Genomic DNA, 22,678 nt, shown 5'->3' on the forward strand with positions numbered 1-22,678 from the left:
TGCTAAGGCAACTGTAATATTAAGTACCATGAGAACACAAGAAAAAAAGAACTTTGGGAGGTGGTTTGGAAAACCATAAAGAAGTGACAATTGGATTTCAAAAAATGAATAGGTGTCCAACGGGCAGACATTACAGGATGACGGGTCCCACGCAGTGGAAGCCCTGGGAGAAAAAATACACCAAGGGGCAAAATAAGTACCACCACCACCCCCAATGTGGATGTGACTTCAAGACACTGTGCTATAACATCCAACATTTTTAAAGCTTTTACTATTTTGTTAAGGGCTTTTATATGGATACCAAAACACCTCAAAACTCTATGAAGCCAGAAACACTCATCCCCAACTTTACAGTTTGGGAAACTGAAGTGCAGAGGGTTTAACCAAGTCCAAGGCCCCAAATCAAACAGGAATGTAAACCAGCAGTCTGACTTCAGAGTCCACAATCCTAACCATGGCATTACATGATCAAAGCAGAGTCCAGGAATCTTCAAGTCTATACACATGTTTTTGTTGCTTAGTAATCCCTGCACGAAGTGTTCATTACACTTTTGACCAAAAAGATTTCCAAAGTCCTGAAGAAAGCAAAGCCTACCCAGGAGTGAGCAGCGCCCACACATGCTGTGATTTTCAGCCCCGTTCTTATCCAGGTTTGAGCACTGCAGTCTCCTGAAGTGCATTAGGAATGCGTTTATGTTCTAAGCCAGAATGAAGTGTCAGTAGGTGGCAGCCTTACCCTAAAAATAGATGAATTTCATTCACTTACTGTTCTTTACAGGCCTTTAAGTCTCCTTTATTCAGGGTACACAATAGACACATTACTTTCCCTTCTACCTGTCTTGGTCTTTCCTTTTCTCTTTCTCGGTTGCCACCTCCATTCCACCACAGATTTTACCTATCTTCTCTGATGGCCCTGCCTTCACATCGTTTCTTTGGAAATTTTGCTTTTCATGTTTTTGGGGTTTATTTAAATCCTCAACTGAGTATATTTTCCCATCAATTTTTAGAGTGGAAGAGAGAGGGAAAGATGGAAATATCGACATGAGAGAAACACATCAATTGGTTGCCTCCTACACGTGGCTCAACCAGGGTCCTGGCCAGGGAGGAGCCTGCAACTGAGGTATGTGCCCTTGACTGGAATCACACCCAGGACCCTTCAGTCCACAGGCCAACCCTCTACCCACTGAGCCAAACTGGCTAGGGCTGCTTTTCATATTTTTTAAACTAGTCAGTCATAACTGTCTTCCCTGACTACTTCCTTCACTCTCTAGATTTGAAAATAGACCCAGTCTCACCCTAATGGCCTTATACATGCAAAACTCTAAAACAGTATGAATAAGCTAGCAACAAAACAAATCTTAAATATCTGAATACTTAGTACAAAAATATCTGAACAAATATACAATATAGAAACTATCTTATCCAAATGGGAAACCTAGAAACTAAGAAACTTTTTAAAAAATATATTTTCATTGATTTCAGAAAGGAAGGTAGAGGGAGAAGTAGAAACATTAATGATGATATAGAATCATTGATTTGCTGCATCCTGCACGCCCCATCCTGGGGATTGAGCCCACAACCCGAGCATTCGACCAGGAATCGAACCGTGACCTCCTAGTTCATAGGTCGACGACCAACCACTGAACTAGATTGGCTGGGCAAATAACTTTTTAAAATACGTGCACAGTGAGGTTTGAAGATTTAATCACTGAATCCTTGTTTCAGAGGAAATCATATACAGAGTGTCCAAAAAAATGTATATACAGTTTAACAACTGATAGTACAATTTTAAAAATGAAATGTATTTTAATAAACACTGCCTTTATAAGTATTCAAAGTGTGTGTATACATTTTTTGAGAATACATATTAGGGGCACGGGGTGGGGGGGGGGCCATGAGGAGGGGTGTAATGTGTCCCTCAGCCCAGCCTGCACCCTCTCCAATCTGGGACCCCTGGAGGGATGTCCGACTGCCTGTTTAGGCCCGATCCCGGGAACGGCAGTCAGACATCCCTCTCACAATCCAGGACTGCTGACTCCCAAATGCTCGCCTGCCTGCCAGCCTGATCACCCCTTAACCACTCCCCTGACAGCCTGATCTACACCTAACTGCCCTCCCCTGCCAGCCTGATTGCCCCTAACTGCCCTCCCCGGCTGACCTGGTTGCCCCCAACTACCCTCCCCTGCAGGCCTGGTCACCCCTAACTGCCCTCCCTTGTAGGCCTGGGTCCCTCCCAACTGCCCTCTCCTGCTGGCCATCTTGTGGCAGCCATCTTGTGTCCCCATGGGGGTGGCCATCTTGTGTGTTGGAATGACAGTCAATTTGCATATTATCCTTTTATTAGATAGGATATATATGAATCTAATGAAAACTATAGCTCCAATCTTGGGAAACATATATACAAAATTCTATGAGAAATCTTAGAGATCATGTCTCCTCCAAAGGTCATCCACAGAAGTCCCTCCCAGGGGTCCAAGGCCTCCCAAGTTAAAAAATAAATATATATAGATATATAAAAAGCCAGCAACCAGAACACCAGAATGACCAGTCTCTATGATGCCCACCAGTGTCCAACCTCACGCAGTCCCTTCCCCCGGCCGGGCCCACCCCCAATGGGCCCCCACCAACCCAACCGGCCCACAGCCTCCCTCGCCTGATTGCCCCCCACCCACCCCAATCAGCCTGCTGCACCTCCCCTAGCTGGCCCTGCCCCTGACTGTCCCCCAGCCTCATAGTGGGTAGGGCCAGCTGGGCAGGGAGAGGGGCTGCAGGAGGTTGGCTGGCTGGCCCTGCCCCAGATCAGCGCCCACCCCCACACCCTGATCAGGGGCAGGGTCTGCCAGCCAATGTTTTGCAGACCCTCCCCCCAGTCAGCCCCGCCCCAGATGGGCCCCCACCACCCTAATCAGCCCACAGCCCCTCCCCCAGCCAGCTCCACCCCTAATCAATTCCCCCCACTCTGATCAGGGTCAGGGCTGGCCGACCAACCACCCATAGTTCCTCCCCCAGGCCGCTGGCCCCTAATTGCCCCCACACACATTGGGGGAGGGGGGAGGACTGGCTAGCCCATCATCCACAGCCCCTCCCCACAGCCACTCCATCCCGGATCAGCTTCCACCACCCCAATCAGTCCGTGGCCCCTCCCCCCCACCAGCTCCGCCCCAATCGGCCCCCCCACACCAATCAGGGATGGGGCTGGCCAGCCAACTTCCCACAGCCCCTCCCCACAGCTGGACCCACCCCCAATTGGCCCCCCATCCCAATCACCCATGGCCCACCAGCCAATCACCCATGGACCCTACCCCCAGCTATCCCAGCCCTGACCTGATGGGGCGGGCTGGCCAGCCAACCTCCCGCCATCTCCTCTTCCTGACAGGCCTGGCCCAAATATGCCCTGATTGGGGCTGGCAGGCCAGACTCCACCCATGCATGAATTTGTGCACTGGGCTTGAAGTCTATAGTAATAAAAGCCTAGGTGACCCTCGCACACGATGTCATCACAACATGGCCGCCACAAGATGGCCACATGCACAGTGGAGGTGGGGCCTGGTGGCCACTGCATGCAGTGAGGCCTGGAGGTCCTGTGGCTCTGTGCAGTGCAGAGTAGGCCGGTCCCAGCATCTCTGCACCTTGGGTGGAGAAGGTGGGTCCGGAGGAAGAGGTGGGTCATGGCAGGGGAGGGCAGTTGAGGGCAATCAGGCCAGCAGGAAATGATCAGGCTGGCAGGGGAGGGCAGTGGGGGTGATTGGGCAGGCAGGGGAACAGTTAGGCGTCAATCAGGCCGGCATGGGAGTGGTTAGGGGTGATCAGCTGTCAGGCAGAAGCAGCTAGGGGCAATCAGGCCGGGGGGGGGGGGGGGGGGGGGGGGGGGGGGGGGGGGAGTTGGGGGCAATCAGGCAGGCAGGCAGGTGAGCAGTTAGGGAACTAACAATCCGGGATTGTGAGAGGGATATCCAACTGTTTGCTGGTTTAGGCCTGATCCCGCAGTCAGACATCTCCCAAGGGGTCCCAGATTGGAGAGGGTGCAGACCAGGTTGAGGGATACCCCCTGTCCTGTGCAAGAATCTCATGCACTGGGCCACTACTGTGTGTGTGTGTGTGTGTGTGGTGTGTGTGTGTGTGTGTGTGTGTGTGTGTAATATTCTATTAGTTGGAATTTTGTTATTTATAGGCTATAGGTCCTTATGAAGCACTTTCTACCAAACTACTAAAAGTAGTAGCTATTATTTTTATTCTCAAATTAAAAGTTTATACAGTTGGGTTATTTCATCTAGTATCTTTTTTAAAAAAAAATATTTTTTATTTATTTTTTTTACAGAGAGGAAGGGAGAGAGCTAGAGAGCTAGAAACATCGATGAGAGAGAAACATCGACCAGCTGCCTCCTGCACACCCCCTACTGGGGATGTGCCCCACAACCAAGGTACATGCCCTTGATTGGAGTCAAAACTGGGACCTTTCAGTCCACAGATCGATGCTCTATCCCCTGAGCCAAACCGGGTTTGGCTCAACTAGTATCTTTCACAACACTTTCTATCACTTTTCTGAAAAAGACTTCATGAGTGAACTAGTCATTTTGTGACAAATTTCAGAGAACATTAAGAGAAAGGTGACAGGAGAAGAAAGCAAAGAAGAGGAATAGTTGAAATACTGTCCAGAAAGGGAAGTATACAGTCTACGTACACAATAAACAGTGCTTTATTAATGACTTTGGATACTTCAGAGGACTTTTTAAAATTAAATGTGTAAAAAATAGTCTTCATTTTACAAGTTCAAAATCAGACAAATCATGAGAGTCTGTAACTGTCATATTTATAAACTGTATCAATCCAAAAACTCACAAAGGATACAATCCATGTTACATTCCACATCTGCAGATCTACATGACACCTCCTACACAGAAACACAAAATCAACTCCCATCATTTTAGTTCAGTGCATGGGAAGTAGTATCACAACAAAGGCAACATTTTTCAACCCAAGTACAAATTCATTATTTTGTGCAAAAAATACAGTATAATCTGTCCAGGATTAGTTAGTAAGGTATGTTTCTGTGTTGCTGAAATACAGCTAAAGTTTTCCATTTTAATTACAAAGGTAATTAAATGTAATTAGTTTAGTTACCAAGGGAATTACTTCTGATTTACAATTGACCTAAATACAGTGGACTAGAAGCCCGAAGCATGAGAGTCATGTACTATGGGGGGTCCCTCCGCTTGACCTGCGCCCTCTCACCGTCCGGGACCCCTCGCTCTTTACCGCCTGCCTGCAGTGGAGGCGGGAGAGGCTCCTGCCACCACCACTGCGCTTCCAGCCATGCACCCAGCTTCTGGCAGAGAAGCACTCCCCCTGTGGTAGCACACGGACCACCAGGGACAGTTCCTGCATTGAGCGTCTGCCCCCTGGTGGTCAGTGCATGTCATAGCAACCAATTGTTCTGCCATTGAGTCAATTTTCATATTATGCTTTTATTATACAGGATGCCTTTTTTTTTTTTTTTTTTTTTACTTTTTAAATAAAATCTTTATTGTTGAAAACATTACATATGTTCCCTCTTTTCCTCCATCAATTCTTTTAGCCCACCCCCATCCCACGTACCAGACATTTTAAAAAACATATAAACTTTTATTGATTTTTTTTGAGAGGGAGGGACAGGGAGAGAGAGAAACCTCGATCAGCTGCCTCCTGCATGCTCCCTACTGTGGACCAAGCCCAAAACCCAGGTATGTGCCCTGACTGGAATGGGAACCTCTTTGTGCATGGGACATGCCAGGGCTAAAAATAGCCTTTTTAAAAATCTTCAAAGTTAAATAATACAATTCTAAAAGCATATGTGCCCTTCCACTCATTCAATAAACATGATTTATTTTAATACAGGTCACAAAAGTTCAACTGACTAACCAGAGTTCTTTATTTCCTGCCTGCTATCAATTTCAGTCTTAAACCTGACTTTATATCAAAAGCAGCAGTTCAGAAATTATTTCATAAGATTAATTCCAAAAGTTACTGGGTGGCTTTTTAAACTATTTCATTCTTTATAAATATAAATCACTAAAATAGTCTAGACCAGTGTGGGGAGCTCTTTAAAATTTGTATGTCCCCACCTCAGGATTAAAGAGTAAGAATCTTCCTAAATTTCAAGTGTTTTGTTTTGTTTTTCAGTTCCCAGGTGATAATAATATGTAGCCTAGTGTGGGAACCTCTAACTTAAACCACTAGCAAGTGTTTTTCAACTCTTAAGATACATGAATCACTTGAGGAAACTTTTTTTAAAAAGCCAAACAAACAGAGTTGCTTCAGCAGACTGAGAGTGGTGAGCAGGGACCAGCGTTTAAATAATCACTGCAGCTGGTCCACAAGCCACTCAGAAACAAAGCACAGCCTTTGTCAGATTATAAATGAGTACATTCAGCATGCAGGTGACACTGCACTGCAAGCACTATTGAATCCTGCCCTAGGCCGTTTTAGCCGGTATCTGAGGGCAACATGTAGTCTTTTAAAATAAAATGTGTTCTTAAACATAAGGTCAAAGTCAAGTGAACTGTGAGATCATAAATCATTCATTAAAGAAGGAAAAGGCTTTCAAGCTATTTAAACCTTTCTTTAACCAGACCAGTTCTTCGCATGCAACTTAAATCTAATGCTTCTCCATCACTACGTACCCTGATATGTGATCAGACGCTGACTCTGGCTTACCAAAAACATAATGTACACTATTAAAAAATATACCTTCTAATCACACACCTTTACAGATTCTGTACAGTCTCTATGTTAACAGACTGGAGACCAGCCAGACATTTAAGAATACTAAAAACAGTAAATAATAAACTCTCAATTTTAAAAACAATAAAACTTCACATTTCCCTCACATAAGTTTCTACTTATAATACTGGGGGGAGGATATCTAGAAAACACTAACAGTATCATGCTGTCTCTTTTGTGAAGAAGCTATCTACCAATTTTCCACAATTCTTATCATTATCTACAAAACCAGTAGTTGATATCCATCAATCTACTCTCAGCATTTTATTTTTTTTTAATAACCACATGTAAAGCCACACAGCAAATCAGAAGACAGAGCTAGCAATGAGACCTTCCATTTGGAAAGTTGAGCTCACTATTGTATCAGCTTGACAACCGTATCTCAGTGTGTGACAACTCTTACTAAATATTATAAATATTTAAGCATATTTGAGTGTGTGGCAGCTCTACCACCACCCCTGCCAAACCTTAGATACAATCTACTCTGAACCAGAAGCTACCTAAGAACTAAATGGCAACAATACAAGGAAGCAGAGCGTACGGTTAGTGGAATCTATCTGGCATCCTGCTCACCTCGCCTATGCCTAAGACGCTATTATTTAATGTGTATACACTTTTCTATCACGTTCTTCACAAAGATTAATACCATCACCTCTTTTCCAGTAGCATATGTGATTAAACAGCTGGCATTCCTTCGTAACCAAGCAATGAAAAGGCAATTGCCAAAAACCAGCATTGGATCCCAAGAGAGGCAAGTCATTTCATAAAATAAGAAACTGAAACTGAACTCCACAGTTATTCAGAAGCTAAAACACTCATACTAATTTTTAACCATTTAAAGTCTAGTCTGTTAAGAAAACAATCAAACCATTTTCCAGTTCACAAGTGATTCAAGGCCAAAATAATGAATTTTAAAATTAAGTAAAACAGAAATTGAAAAATTACCTATAAATATCCAACCAAGTGACATTTTGTCTTTTACTTGGGGAGTGGGGAGAGAAGAAGCTTCTTAAGTGGCTAAAATGAACATATAGAGACAGCACTCTTGGGGAAAGGATTTCAAAACAGGACACAGTGGTATAAGGCACTACCTTAACTTCAGTCTGCACTTAAGTCTTCTTAAATGCAAAGCACGTGGGACAAGGGAGGGAAGGACACACAAACACATTCAACTTTTCATGTCCTTTTCGCCGGTTTGGCAGTTAACTGCTTTTCTCTTTCAAATTCCTTCTCTCGTTGCTGCTCCCTTTCCAACTCTTCTTTCTGCCTCTTCTGCTGCAGCTTAAGTGCTCTTTTCTATATCAAAAATTCAAAAAACAAGAGAAAAATCAAGGTTTATAGATTATGGCCTAATTTAAAAGAGCTTTTGAGTAATCAATACATATTAATACATTTCATATTTAACTTATAAATTCTTTCTGGGTAATTTAAGGTCTCCTTGGAACAAAAAGAAAAAAAGAATTGTTACTCCATTAAATGAGGATTATAGTGGCGTATTCAGAGAATAGGAGCCTACAAGCTCAGCTACCAGTAAAAAAAGCCCAGAGTGGGGTTTAACTGGATGTTTTAAAATAAAAAAAGAAAACAATGCACCATGAATTGAGTATATGATTGTATATGGGTATATAAGAAGTCAGAAATGAATACTGAAGAACAGACAATTACACCTCTGCTTTTATAAAGAATATAAAAGAACCTGCCAACTCACTTTTAACTTTGACGTCTTTTCATGAAGCATCAGCATTTCTTTCCTTATATTCACCAACTTGGCATGATAGTGTTTGGCTTCAGTGAACTTAACATGAAAAAATAAATGAAAAGTCAAATTAAAGTAGACTGAAATATCAAAATGGATAAAGAAATCAATACCTGCATTACACTTTATTCTTCCTAAATTGGTCAAATTTTTAAAGCCTTAATTATTTCCACAATTTAAGTCCAAATTTAAATTTTATTTAAACCATTAGTAGAATTTTGAAAACACTTGATTCAGTTCAGATTGATAAAAAGTTACTAACCATAAAATAGGCATTTATTTTGTATACAGATACATTTTTGGCTTAAAAACATGCACTATAATCCTAAAATTCGGTAAGATTACCCAATAATACTGTCAGCTTCATCTGAGAAAAGTAAAACTCTCTACTGCCTTTTCAAGAGAGAGACCAAGCCAGGATAAAGGACAATGAAGTGCTGCCCATCAGGAAAAGGCAAACTGTCTAGAGAGCCCTGTGGGCTTCTGAAGTCAGACCAAGCAGAACCACCTCTGTAAGGACACTTTTCTCCCACGGAGTTACAGGTGTAGATTTTTCCATCTCACCCAGAGAGCTCTCTGGCAAGATAAGAGAGAAGATCAGGTAACAAAATTGAGAGACGTGTCAGTAGAGATACTAGCAACCTTCATGCAGCTATATGCAAAGGCATAGTATGGTGAGCTCTAGAGCTTACAGACTCTCTCTCTCAACCTTCCAGTTTTCAGTTCCTAAATGATAATCAGAATCACTACGGTGCTGAGAGAAGACAAAAAAGGAAGTCTTAGTTTCTGCCCTTCAGACAGAAGCAACAGTATTACATCTGCTTGGCTCATTTATCATTCATTCATTCAACAAGATTTTGTAAGTCGGTGCAGTCTTGCCTGCCTCCTTCACGAGATGTCAGGAACTACAGGCAGAAAACTTCCATTTACTACTACAGGCTTCTGCCTAATGCTAGAGATGAAATTCCTTTCTGATTGTTATAAAAGGAAAACATTAATAAGCCATATTTGTCCAGTGAAAAATCAATTTACTGAGGTATGTGTGAAAAGTTCATAAAAATTATGCAAAATAAGGTATTTGTAATGTTTACGCTGAAGAGGAAGGTAGTCCTAAGTTCCTTATTTTTGTTAATTCTTGTTTCTTAAAATACTAGTAAAGAGTATCGGTTCCTCTCATCTAAAAGCTATAGAGCTTCTGATGAAATTCAATTCTTGTCATTTATATTGAAAGCTGTAAAGGGTCCATAAGGGTCTGTTTTAGCGTTTAACTTTGACGTGTCATAACATTATGAAAATACTGTACAATTAAATATGAATTTTAAAAACCATGAAATTGATAAAAAGAGATGCACTTTCCCTAAGGGGAAAAATAGTATCCCAAAAGTTTCTTATTTTTAGTTCTCTTTTATAAAATAAAGATCTATTCCAGACTTCCGTAAGTAAGTTCTAATTCCTATCATAAGTTCAACATTAAAAGATAACTATTTAAGACAATGGAAGTTCCAGTAAAATAAACCAAAGTTTCCTATTAAATGACAAATTCTACCCTTTAAAGAAGTAGATGAGCCAAAACCGGTTTGGCTCAGTGGATAGAGCGGACTGAGAGGTCCCAGGTTCGATTCCGGTCAAGGGCATGTATATTGGTTGCGGGCACATTCCCAGTAGGGAGTGTGCAGGAGGCAGCTGGTCAATGTTCTTCTCTCATCAATGTTTCTAGCTCTTTATCCCTCTCCCTTCCTCTCTGTAAAAAATCAATAAAATATATATATATATATATATATATATATATATATATATATATATATATTTTTTTTTTTTTTTTTTTTTTTTTAAAGTAGATGAAAAAATCCCAAACATACACATGTACAAAGTTGGGAGGACAAACCTATTTCTACAACAAGAAAGATGTCATTAAGCTATGTCAATTAAATCATACTTACCAAGGCATTAATATCCAACATAGAATGACATTCTTTAAATTTTGAAATCTCTTGTTCCAGTGTGTCTAATAATACAACTTGGTTCTGTCTGAAACAAAAGCACATGGCCAAAATAAACATTACAAACTGTAAGTGCTGATTCATTAAAAGAAATCACATTCATCTTGTTTAATGTTGAAGGTAGAAATTAAGTTGGAAATTTATTGATTCTCCAAGACTTATTAGGTTCAGCATAATCTTTTTCAAAATAATATTTCAAAGCCACATTCTGATAACCAAATGTATCTTTTACTCTTCCTTCAATTTCAGATTCTAGTAACTAAAATGACCAAGTCATTTAAAATTATTACTTGTTATTTTGGGCAATTTCCTGTATTATCCAAAAAAAGATTTTTTATGCTATCTTGCCAAAGAAACTTGATATTTTATTTATATTAAAACTGGAAGAAAACCACAAAGTAAGGAGAAGTGACTTTTTAGAGTTGGGGAAAAATGCAGGGTTATCAAGGGATAATAAATCTAAAGGAATAAATAAGAAACAAGATGAAAAAAAACAAAACTAAAAATCACAAGATTCCCCTACCAATAATCAGTTGTGTGATCTTAGTTTATTTTTCTGGGTCTAAATTTCTTCATTTATAAAGTGAGAAGGTCAGACCACATAATTTTGAAGGTTACTCAAAAATTCTGATTTAAACCTTTTACTGAGAAAGAGAAACCAACTTTCCTAATGATACCTAATAATACCAGTACCTCTCTAGATCCTAGTAATTAATACTAGGATCACAGGAATAAGTGGCACTGAAGGGTCATCTAATTAAATATTTTAAAAAATACTATTGACAAAAAAAAAAAGACAGAATTTACTTGCAAAACTATGCTAAACAGAGAGCAATGATGAGAGAAAGAAATAACAATGAAGAGACTGAGGGCAGTTACAGCATCTCCACCATCCAGCACCCAGAGGTCCTAGATTTTTCCCATCAGCTCTGACTGGAAACCACAGCAGGTGAAACACAGAATGGATGGATGATAGGAGAACCCAGTAAGTCAATAAAGCAAATACAGGGCTGGTATGACTAGAAAATAATATAGAAAAATTAACAAAACCAAAAGTTGGTGCTTCAAAAGATCAATAAAATTGATAAACCTCTCAACAGACTAACAAAGAAAAAAAGAGAGAAGATATGAATTACTAACGTAATTTATTAGAAAGGGTAATCATCACCACTGATCCCATGACATGAAAAGGATAATAAAGAAGTATTTTCAACAACTTTGTGTCTGCAAATTTGGTAACTTAGATGAAAATGACTACTTTCATGAAAGACAAAATCTACCAAAACTCACACAAGAAGAAACAGATAATCTAAGTAGGCCTATACCAAGAACTCAAATACAAGCGAAAGTTTATTTAGAAAGTCACAGAGATAGAAGAAGTGAGCTGCGGAAGAGGGAGCCAGCTGGGCTGCATGGACTCTGGAAATAAGTTACAGAAGCAGAAAAAGGCCCTTGGAGCTAAGGAGAAAGAAAGCAAATGCACTTTGATTTGTGTCTTGAGGGGAAGGAAAGGTGTGCAATCAAGAGAGACAGTCAGCTTTGGATTATTTGTCTTACAGGTTTTTATCTGTTTTCTAAAGTCAGGAATCTTAGTAGAGGTCTCAGGGGAGAATCTCAACAAATATTCATCAGTTTATCAGGTGTGTCCTTTAGGGTCGTGGTCTCTACTGGCTGGTCAGCACGAGGTAAGGGGTCATCAGTCATTGCACCTGGTCTTGAAGTCAGTGACGGCTATGCTTTGTCTAGTTTTGCTGCTTTTCTAGGCCTGGAGCTGAGATCTATTTAGATGTTATCTCTAGTTTGACCAAAACTGTGTCTCAGGATCTGAGGCTTTGTTCCTGATGCAGGTCAGAACCTCATTGTCCTGAGGGCTTTAAGGCTCAAGGTGTGGTCATGCAAGGACTTGTATGGGAGTCATACAAGGCTATTTTCCTGCCCTCTTGTTCCTCCTCTAAGGAGATCTACCACAAGACTAGGGACATGCCAGGGGACGAAAGGTCAGGGGAGGGTGACCTACAATATGAAAGGTAAGGGGATCTAAACTGCATGACCAGCCAAAACCGGTTTGGCTCAATGGATAGAGCGTCGGACTGTGGACTGAAAGGTCCTAGGTTCGATTCCGGTCAAGGGCATGTACCTCGGTTGCAGGCACATCCCCAGTAAGGGGTGTGCAAGAGGCAGCTGATTGATGATTCTCTCTCATTGACGTTTCTAACTCTCTATCCCTCTCTCTTCCTCTCTGTAAAAAATCAATAAAAATACATTTAAACTGCATGACCAACTATATGCTAGGGGAGGAAAAGTCACCCTGAGGGCAAAGTCCCACTCCACAATACTTGTTTTTCCAATTTTGTCCATTGCTAGGCACCCAGGACTTTCCGCCCTAGTGACCTGTACCTGGCCTATTGTTCCTACTCTGCTCATGTCTAACTGCCAACAATACATTTACTAGAAAGGTTGAATTAATAAGTAATAATCTCCCAGAATGAAAGCACCAGGACCAGACATTTTCACTGGTGACTTCTAACAAACATTTAAGGAAGAAATTATGCCCATTTTCTACAGCCTCTTCCAAACACAGAAGTAGAAAGAACATTTCCTATGAGGCCAACATAACCCTAAAATCAAAACCCAGATAAAGGAAAGGAAAATCTACAGACTGATATATTTCATCAGCATTGATGCAAAAATTCTCAATAAGATATTGACAATCAAATTTGACAATGTATAAAAAGAATTATACACCAGTCCTGGCCATTATAGCTCAGTTGGTGGAGCTACCGTTCCGTGTACCAAAGGGTTGCTGGTTCTGTTAGGAGCAATTCCCCCCAACTTGATCTATAGATTCAATGCAATCCCCATTTAAATTAGAATATTGGGGACTAGCTATAGTTTTAAGAAATACTAAACATGCTCAGTTTAACCATGATTGCATTGCTCTTATTAAAGAACCTGGCTGGGAGTTGTACATGCCTGGGACCTGAGGGTCAACCTTGGAATGTCCATTCTCATTCAAGAACTACTTAATATGGAAAGATTAATAATCTTGTTAGCCAAATGGAATTCCACCCCAGCCCGCATTGCCTGTAATCCCAACTTCCCCATGTAATGTTTGTCCAATCCAATATAAGCAGCTGGCTTATGGGGTTTTGGAGAGCAGATTTTTGTGGCTGACCTGCTGCTCTCCCATCCTGCCGGCAGTATTGGAATAAACGCTCTTATGATTCAACCCTGTCTGCTGAATTGGCTAAAGTAGTGACAGGCAACCCAGACTCATTAGTTGTCCAGTTTTACTTCAATTCCAGGTCAAGGCATATATCCAGGTTGTAGGTTTGATCCCTGGTCAGGATCTGTATGGGAGGCAACCGATCTATGATGCTCTCTCACACTGATGTTTCTCTCTTTCGCTCTCTACCTTCCTTTCTCTCTACATCAATAAAAATATTTTTTTAAAGTATTATACACCACAACCAAGTACAATTTATTCTAAGTATACAAAGCTGGTTCAATATTTGAAAAGCAGGAAGCTAAAGAAAAAAATCTTATGGTCCTATCAGTTGATACAGAAACAGCATTTAAGTCCAATACCATTCATGATTAAAAACACTCCCAACAAACTAAAAAAAAACCTATAACTAACATCACACTGTGGTGAGAAACTAGTTGTTTTCCCCCTACAATCAGGAACAAGGAAAAGATGTCCATTCTCACTTCTTGTCTATATGACACTGAAAGTCCTAGCTAAGGCAATACAAAAAGGAAAGAAGCCGAGGCCGGTTTGGCTCAATGGATAGAGTGTCGGCTTGGGGACTGAAAGGTCCCGGGTTCGATTCTGGTCAAGGGCATGTACCTTGGTTGCGGGCACATCCCCAGTAGGGGGTGTGCAAGAGGCAGCTGATCGATGACTCTCTCATCGATGTTTCTAACTATCTCTCTCCCTTCCTCTCTATACAAAATCAATAAAATATATATTTTTTTTTTTTAAAAAAAAAAGGAAAGAAAATAAAAGGCACACAGATGAGAAAGGAAAAAAATATACAAATTACAATACTAACATAATTAAGGAAGAAATTTTCAAAAAGATATAAATAATAGAGAAATATCCCAGGTACATGGAATAAAAGCCTCAATACGAAGGCCCTGATCAGGTAGCTCGGTTGGAGCACCATCCTGATGTGCCAAGATTGCAGGATAAATCCCTGGTCAGGACCACACAAGCATCAACCAATGAATGTATAAATAAGTGGAACAACAAATAGATGTGTTTTTTTTCAAATCAAATTTTTTTAAAAAGTCTCAATATTAAGTACCAATTCCTCCCAACTTGATCTATAGATTCAATGCAATCCCCATTTAAATCCCAGCAAGAAGAAAAAGAGGAGGAAGGGGGTGGGGGGGAGGAGGAGGAGGAGGAGAAGAAGAAAAGAGGAGGAAGATGAGGAAGGGGGGAAGAAGCAGAGGAATAGGAAGAAGAAGAAGAGGAGGAAGAGGAGGAAAAAGGAAGAATTAGAAAAGAAATATGAACAATAAAATGGCAATAAATACATATCTATCAATAATTTAATCTAAAAAATCAAAATAAGTGAAGAAGGAAGCTAATGAAAATACTGATGAATAAAACAGAACCACAGGCATGGGAACATGGAACAGACTGATAAATCTCAGAGGGAAGGGGTAAGGGGTGTGGGAAGGAAGAGATTAACCAAAGAATTTATATGCATATATGCATTACCTAAGAACACAGACAATAGGGTGGTGAAGGCCTGGGGTAGGGCAGGAACTAGTGAAAGAGAACAATGGGGACATCTGTAATACTCTCAACAATAAATATTTTTAAATAAATAAAAAGAATATTAAAAAATTAAAAATTAAAAAAGATACTTAAGGTCCTAACTGCTTTGGTTCAGTGGACAGAGCATCGGCCTGCAGACTGAAAAGTCCCAGATTCGATTCCAGTCAAGGGCTCCATTCCCAAGTAGGGGGTGTGCAGGAGGCAGACAGTCAATGATTCTCTCATCACTGATGTTGCTATCTCTCTCTCCCTCTCCTTTCCTCTCTGAAATCAATTAAATATATATTCTTTTAAAAAGATACCTAAGGATTTCTGGCAACTTGTGAGCCAGCAATTGAATACAAATGTGACTCTTATGGAAGCAATTTTGCAATTCTACTCAATGGCCATCCTGCAACATTCCCAATAGACAAGACTTTCATAAAATAATAGTAAAACACCAAAAGCTAATCAAAGTCTAAGTAAGATTTAGGGGTACTTCTTAGAAGTCAAACACCCTAGAAGTATTCTTTTCACTTTTTATATTTAGACTAGAGGTCCGGTGCACAAAATTCGTGAATTGGGGGGGGAGGGCAGAGAAGAGGTGTCCCTCAGCCCAGCCGGCATCCTCTCCAACCTGGGACCCCTCAAGGGATGTCCAATTGCCTGTTAGGCCCGATCCAACCAGACAGTCGACATCCCTCTCACAATCCAGGACCACTGGCTTCCAACCACTCACCTGCCTGCCTGATCAACCCCTAACCACTCCCCTGCCAGTATGATCAACAACTAACTGCTCCTCTGAGGGCCAGATTGCCCCTTACTGCCCTCCCCTGCTGCCAGGTCATCCCTAACTGCCCTCCCCTCAGGCCTGGTCCCCCCCAAATGCCCTACCCTGAAGGTCTGGTCTCCCCTCCCAACTGCCCTCCACTGCAGGCCTGGGTCCCCCCCCAACTGTCCTCCTCTGCCTGCCCAATCACCCTTAACTGCCCTCCCTGCTTGCCTGATTGCCTACAACTGCCCTCCCCTACTGGTCTGGTCCCCCCAACGGCCCTCCCCTGCAGACTGGCCCCCCTAACTTCTCTCCCCTGCAGGCCTGATCGCCCCTAACTGTCCTCCCTTGCAGGTCTGGCCCTTCCTCTCAACTGCCCTCCCCTGAAGGCCTGATTCCCCGCAACTGCCCTCCCTTGGAGGCCTGGTTATACCCCTAACTGCCCTCCCCTGCAGGCCATCTTGTGGCGGCCATCATGTGTGTTGGAGTGATGGTCAATGTGCATATTACCTCTTTTTTTATAGGGTAACTATGAACTCCTCTACTCACCTGCTATCATTAAAGATATAGAAATGCCCAACTGAATAACATGTTACAAAACAATATACCTTAATACAATGTATACTTATACAGTAAAAGACTCTACCAGAGGGAAATGAGTGCGCCTCTGGTTTTTGTTAGCTCACGTGAGTTCCTGGAGGGCTTGTTTTGATCTCTGCAGATCTGGCAGGTAGTAAGAAAGCAATCCTTCTGCCAGTTGCTCCACAGCTTTCTCTTCCACAGTCAAGTCCTCTATTAACCCTTCATCTGGAGAAGCGTCACTTAAACCTGTCCCCAAGCAAAAATCAAATTTAGGAAGCTTTTAAGTTGACACAGGAATGAGAGAGTAGTAGGCAGGCAGGGAAGGAGGCTGGCGGTGGGGTTCAGCACACATGTATGAGGCAGTACAGGTATCCTTTTCTCTTATTTTCTCTTTTACTTTCTGAGTATCCTTTTAAAAAAGGACTATGAACACTCAAAACATATTTTTTAAGCTAGTAGTATAATGTGAAGTCTAGATTAAAAGAATATTAATATATGCAAAATTCTGTATGTTTATGTATTTTTCATAATAAAAAATTTATAGTTTTCAATAGATTTTTTTATGAAAGGAATCTGAGGCCTAAAAATGGGAAACAATCACTAAGTGAAAGCAAAAAATTCTTCTTTTCAAAAGCAGGCAGAAATTATATATATTTTTAAACTCAATTCCTAAAAAATATTTCATTTTTATGGAAATTAAAATATGGATCAACATTTATTCTGTATATAGCTGAGATGTTATTTACATGCAAAAGGGGAGCTGTTTTGTCATTTGTTAGGAGGAGAGAAATTTTCTAAGAATCTGTCCTCTCTTGATATTAACATCTTAATTTACCTTAGAAAATAATGTATGTCTTAATTTACCTTAGAAAATAATGTATAACATCGACGTTTCTAGCTCTCTATCCCTCTCCCTTCCTCTCTGTAAAAAATCAATAAAATATATATATTTTTAAATACCCTCGGGTGAGGATTTACATATACTGTATATATGATGGGGAAAGTGGAACACTTACGGATATTGTCACTGAGGTACCGTCAAATAGGAAGAGAATAAGTATATATAAGTATATCTGATAATCAATGTCTTTGCTTAAGGCATGGTTTCAATTACAGTGCCAACAAGAGCAACTCTCTTTAAGAAAATATAGCCCTGCGCCAAGACCAGTTTGGCTCAATGGATAGAGTGTCGGCTTGGGGACTGAAGGGTCCCGGGTTCGATTCTGGTCAAGGGCATGTTCCTTGGTTGCGGGCATATCCCCAATAGGGGGTGTGCAAGAGGCAGCTGATCGATGACTCTCTCTCATCGATGTTTCTAACTCTCTATCTCTCTCCCTTCCTCTCTGTACAAAATCAATAAAATACATTTTAAAAAAAAGAAAAAAAGAAAAAAAAAGAAAATATAGCCCTGGCCACATAGCTCAGTTGGTTAGTGTCATTCCGATATACCAAGGTTGTGGGGTTGATCCCTAGTCAGGACACATATAAGAATCAACCAATGAGCCGAGACCGGTTTGGCTCAATGGATAGAGCGTCGGCTTGGGGACTGAAGGGACCCAGGTTCGATTCCGGTCAAGGGCATGTACCTTGGCTGCGGGCATATCCCCAGTAGGGGGTGTGCAAGAGGCAGCTGATCGATGACTCTCTCTCATTGATGTTTCTAGCTCTCTATCTCTCTCCCTTCCTCTCTGTACAAAATCAATAAAATATATTTAAAAAAAAAAAAAAAAAAAAAAAGAATCAACCAATGAATGTATAAATAAGTGGAACAATTAATCAATTTTTCCCTTTTCTTCCTGTCTCTAAAAATCAATCAATAAAAATATAGAAAACATAAATATTATAAACAAAAACACCCAAATAAGGGCATTTCAACTTTAAGGAATAATAAGTACCACACCTGTCTTACAATATACAGGGTGGGACAAAAGTAGGTTTATAGCTGTGAGTAAATGAAACACAGTTTGTTCTTGTATTATTATTTATTAATTATTGTATTATTTTCCATCCAAACAATTGTAAACCTGTATACTAGTATACATTTTAACTCATAGAGCCCTTTCTTACCCTGGCCCAACTATCTAGTTAATTACTGGAAATGTCCAAGTTTTCACATACATTTAGTTACTAAGTTCGAGGTATTTTGTTGTGGGAGATTAAAGAAAAAGAAAGGGCTCGTATTCTATACATATAAGTAACATTTGCTGCATGTCTATATCATGTACTAGTTTCTGAGTATAACAGTAAATTAGGAAAGTATCCTTCTGTGAAAGGGTTCAAAACAGGGAACCATAAAATGTGAGAGGCGCCATTAGAGAAACCGAAACTCAGAGGGGAATTCAGAGGACAGAAAGACCATGTTCACCAGAGAAATCTGGGAACAATGCCTAAAAGGGGTGTGGGCATTTGTGCTGAAGCTTGTAGAATGGATGAAATTTTCATTTATTTCCCTTTTTTTAAAAATGTTACTCTTATAAAAATTTAAAACACAAAGATGAAAAGTGAAAATACTCCTTCTCATGCTCTTAGATTCATTCTGGAGTTTCTTACACAGCCTTCAAGAAACTGTCTTTCGCCAAAACTGGTTTGGCTCAATGGATAGAGCATCAACCTGTGTACTGAAAGGTCTCGGGTTCAATTCCGGTCAAAGGCATGTACCTTGGTTGCGGGCACATCCCCAGTGGGGGGTGTGCAAGAGGCAGCTGATCAATGATTCTCTCTCATCAATGTTTCTAACTCTCTGTCCCTCTCCCTTCCTCTCTGCAAAAAAATCAATAAAAATATATTTTAAAAAAATAAAAATAAGAAACTATCTTTGCATACCCATGCAAAAACCCTGTTTTTATCACAAATGAAATATTAGTTGTATTTTTCTACAACTTTTCTCTTAAATATATGTTACATCTTTCTAAATTAACATATGCATACAGTTCTACTACATTCTTTTTAAGTTAATAGAATTCTAACATAGTTTAACCAACTCCCTATTGTTTTGGACTGAATGTGTGTGTCCCGGCCAAAATTCATGTTGAAGCCCTAACCTCCATGTAAGGGTATTTGGTGATGGGGCCTTTGGGAAGTTTAAATGAGGTCATGAAGGTGGGTGAGATTCTTGCCCTTAAAAGAAAAGGAAGAGAACCAGAATTCTCTGCCTCAACCATGTGAAGATCAGAAGATGGTCCTCATCAGGACCCTAATCTGCCAGCACCCAGATCCTGGACTTCCCAACCTCCCTATCTGTGAAGAATAAATGTCTGTCATGTAAGCCATCCAGCCTACGGCACTTTGTTTCGGCAGCCAGAGTACACTAAGACACCTATGGATGGTACTTGGGCTTTTTCACTTTGTGCTATTTCAAACAATGTTGCAGTAAGCTTTCTCCCTTGTCTTTCCAAATCTGTGTCACTGTTTTTGTAGGGTAAATTCTTAGAAGTAGACGGACTGGACAAAGGTTTATGCATTTTTAATAGGCGTTGCAAAACTGCCTTCTTAAGAGATGGCAATAATTAACTCCTGCCAACTATCTGAGAGCTATTATTTCCAAATGGGTAAGTATGTATGAAGACAGGATTGAAAGGAATACAATATGGGAAAAGCAGCATGAGGAAAAGTAGAAATACAGCATTGCTCTGAATAGAGAAGGTAGTGGGAGCATGGGACATAAGAGTTGTGAGCTATGTGAACCACATGGCCAGCCTAGGAGGACCCTTGAGGGCCAGGCTAATGGGTTATTTTAGTAAGTAGTAGGAGCCACTTAAGGCTTCCGAGCAAGGAAATGTCATGATTGGAGCTTTATCTTGGAGCACTGATGTGACAGCAGTGGGATAGATTAGGTGGAAGAGTAAGAGACTGGGAGCAGAGCCCTTCCGGTGTAGGAGATTAGCATTACAACTTGTAACGATGAAAATACAAGAGAAAATGAAGGTTCTCAACATTTCTAAGGCAACGACCCTATACTACAGTTCCTCATGTTGTGGTGACCCCCAACCATAACACTATTTTCACTGCTATTTCATAACTAATTTTGCCACTGTTAATGAATTGTAATGTAAATATCTGTGTTTTCCGATGGCCTTAGGTTCTATAGCAGCGGTTCTCAACCTGTGGGTTGCCTAAGACCATTGGAAAACACAGATATGTACATTACGATTCATAACAGTTGCAAAATTACAGTTATAAAGTAGCAACGAAAATAATTTTATGGTTGGGGTCACCACAACATGAGGAACTATTTTAAAGGGTCACGGCATTAGAAAGGTTGAGAACCACCGCCCAAGATTAAACAGAAGTTGGAGGCAAGTGAGAGGAAAAAGTTCAGGGTAACACCAAAGTGAGAGTGACTTGGCACCATTAATAGGATCAAAGATCTTTTATTTATGGACACGCTATGAGATCAGTGCAACAGAACCATGTCAAAGTACCAATCAAGCAGATGAAAAAAACGAACTGAGAGGGACCCAAACTGCACATATAAACAGGGAAGTTATATTTACAGATATAACTTCCCTGTTTTATGAAGGTAGGGAGAGAGGGATATCACCAAGAAAGGACTGGGCCCTATTTTTTCAGTAACCCCTATATTTCTGGAACAAGAGGGGGGGGAAAGAGAGGGTCCCTTATCTGAACAACAGAACATGACTCTGCTTTGAGTGACGACTTTCTCAATCCTCCCAAGGAGGGCTCAGAAATAGTACCATTCCGGATGCATAGCAAGTCAACCCATTGCATCCATGGATCCTTAGGGCTTAAATCGCTCTTGGAACTGCTGGAGGAACCGGGATGCAGCAATGTCAACAAGCAAGGCGGGGCACTGGGTAACTCAGGTTTCTAAGTTACAAAGCGATCACCCTGACAAATTCATTCTCAACCACTAACGTGTAACAAATAGCTAACCAGGAGCTGGCGTCACGTACACGCAGAACGACTTAACCATCAACTGCTTCCAACTCCACCCCAAAAGCACCGCTTCCCCCTGCAGATCTCGTTTCCCCCTAGTCCACAGCAAGCTCGGTGCCCACTTCCGCGTCGCTCGGGGCCGCGGCCGCCCACGCCGCTCAGTCCCCGGAGCGACCCGGGGACCCGGGCTCTCCGCCCCGGCCGCCCGCCCCGCCCGCAGCACGTACCGGGCGTCCGCTCCCCGGCTCCCAGGCCGGCGGGCGGCCCTGGCAGGACCCCGTCCGACAGCGGCGGCTCAGGGACACTCATGTCCCTCCGCTGGGAGCAGGGCAGGGACGGTAATGCAGACGGTCAGTCACAGTGAGGCGGGCTAAGCGCGTCCCGCGCCCCGCCGGATCGATCCGGCAGTCGCACCCGGAAGTACCGGAAGCGGAAGCCGGTGGGCTCCGGGCAAGTGACCGGGGTTCCGCCCCCGTCCCCGCCCCAGGACCGTTCCGCCCGCAGCATCCCCCACCCCCGTCTTTCCGGGGACTCCGCTCTGACGTCACAGGCGGGTCCAGGGAGCGGAGTCCAAAAGGTCTGCGCTGCGGGCTTGCTGCCCTGGGACCCACCGGAGCGGGACGGCGCGGGGGGCGGGAGGGTGAGAAGAGAAGAGGGGCTGCTCCCGGGGCCTCGCAGGCGGGCTCTGTAGAACTGGGCGCACAGTCGGGCTTACTTCGCGGAGGCCATGCACAGCTCTTCAGTTCTGTGTCTGTGTTAAGGGGACACCTTAAGTACTAGAACTGAGTGCCTTCCCCGCGATTTTGGACCATTGGCCAGCATACCGGTCTCCCCCTGTGGATTGTAGGTGAATGATTTAAGGCTTGGGTTGCAGCATCTACTGAACAAATTGAGTCATATGATTAAAAACTGCACTTACTGAGAAGGGGGTGGAGGGTGAGGGGAAGAAGAGCATGCAGGAGGCAGCCAAATCAATGATTCACTCTCGTCATTGATGATTCTATCTCTCCCTCTCACTTCTCATACATGTAAAGTCAAACCTCAGAAATTTGCACCTGCAACCCCCCTGCCCTTATCAGTGCATTCACATCCCTTCTTTTGGCCTCCCTCTCAAGAGTAGCTATTCCTTACCTGTAATAAGC

The 22,678-nt window shown here is 41.9% G+C and overlaps 2 protein-coding genes across 2 annotated transcripts in view; both read right to left on the minus strand.

Annotated features, from left to right (window-relative positions):
- The window catches only part of SQOR (sulfide quinone oxidoreductase), a 61,206-nt gene extending 53,225 nt beyond the window's left edge, over positions 1-7,981 (minus strand). The window contains exon 1 of the mRNA XM_084884455.1: positions 7,851-7,981. Coding sequence (XP_084740581.1) covers positions 7,851-7,927 — 77 coding nt within the window. The 5' untranslated portion in view covers positions 7,928-7,981. The remainder of the gene's footprint in view (positions 1-7,850) is intronic.
- On the minus strand, positions 4,679-21,977 carry BLOC1S6 (biogenesis of lysosomal organelles complex 1 subunit 6). The gene is made up of 5 exons (XM_084884471.1): positions 21,764-21,977; positions 16,745-16,886; positions 10,456-10,543; positions 8,468-8,554; positions 4,679-8,055 (listed from the first exon to the last, which is right to left on the minus strand). Exons 1-5 carry the CDS (start codon positions 21,843-21,845, stop codon positions 7,936-7,938), a joined length of 519 nt encoding a protein of 172 aa, XP_084740597.1. The 5' UTR covers positions 21,846-21,977; the 3' UTR covers positions 4,679-7,935.
- Positions 21,978-22,678: the final 701 nt, after the last annotated feature.

This window comes from Pipistrellus hanaki, assembly GCF_964339955.1.
Source record: "Pipistrellus hanaki genome assembly, chromosome: 1".
Taxonomy (NCBI): domain Eukaryota; kingdom Metazoa; phylum Chordata; class Mammalia; order Chiroptera; family Vespertilionidae; genus Pipistrellus; species Pipistrellus hanaki.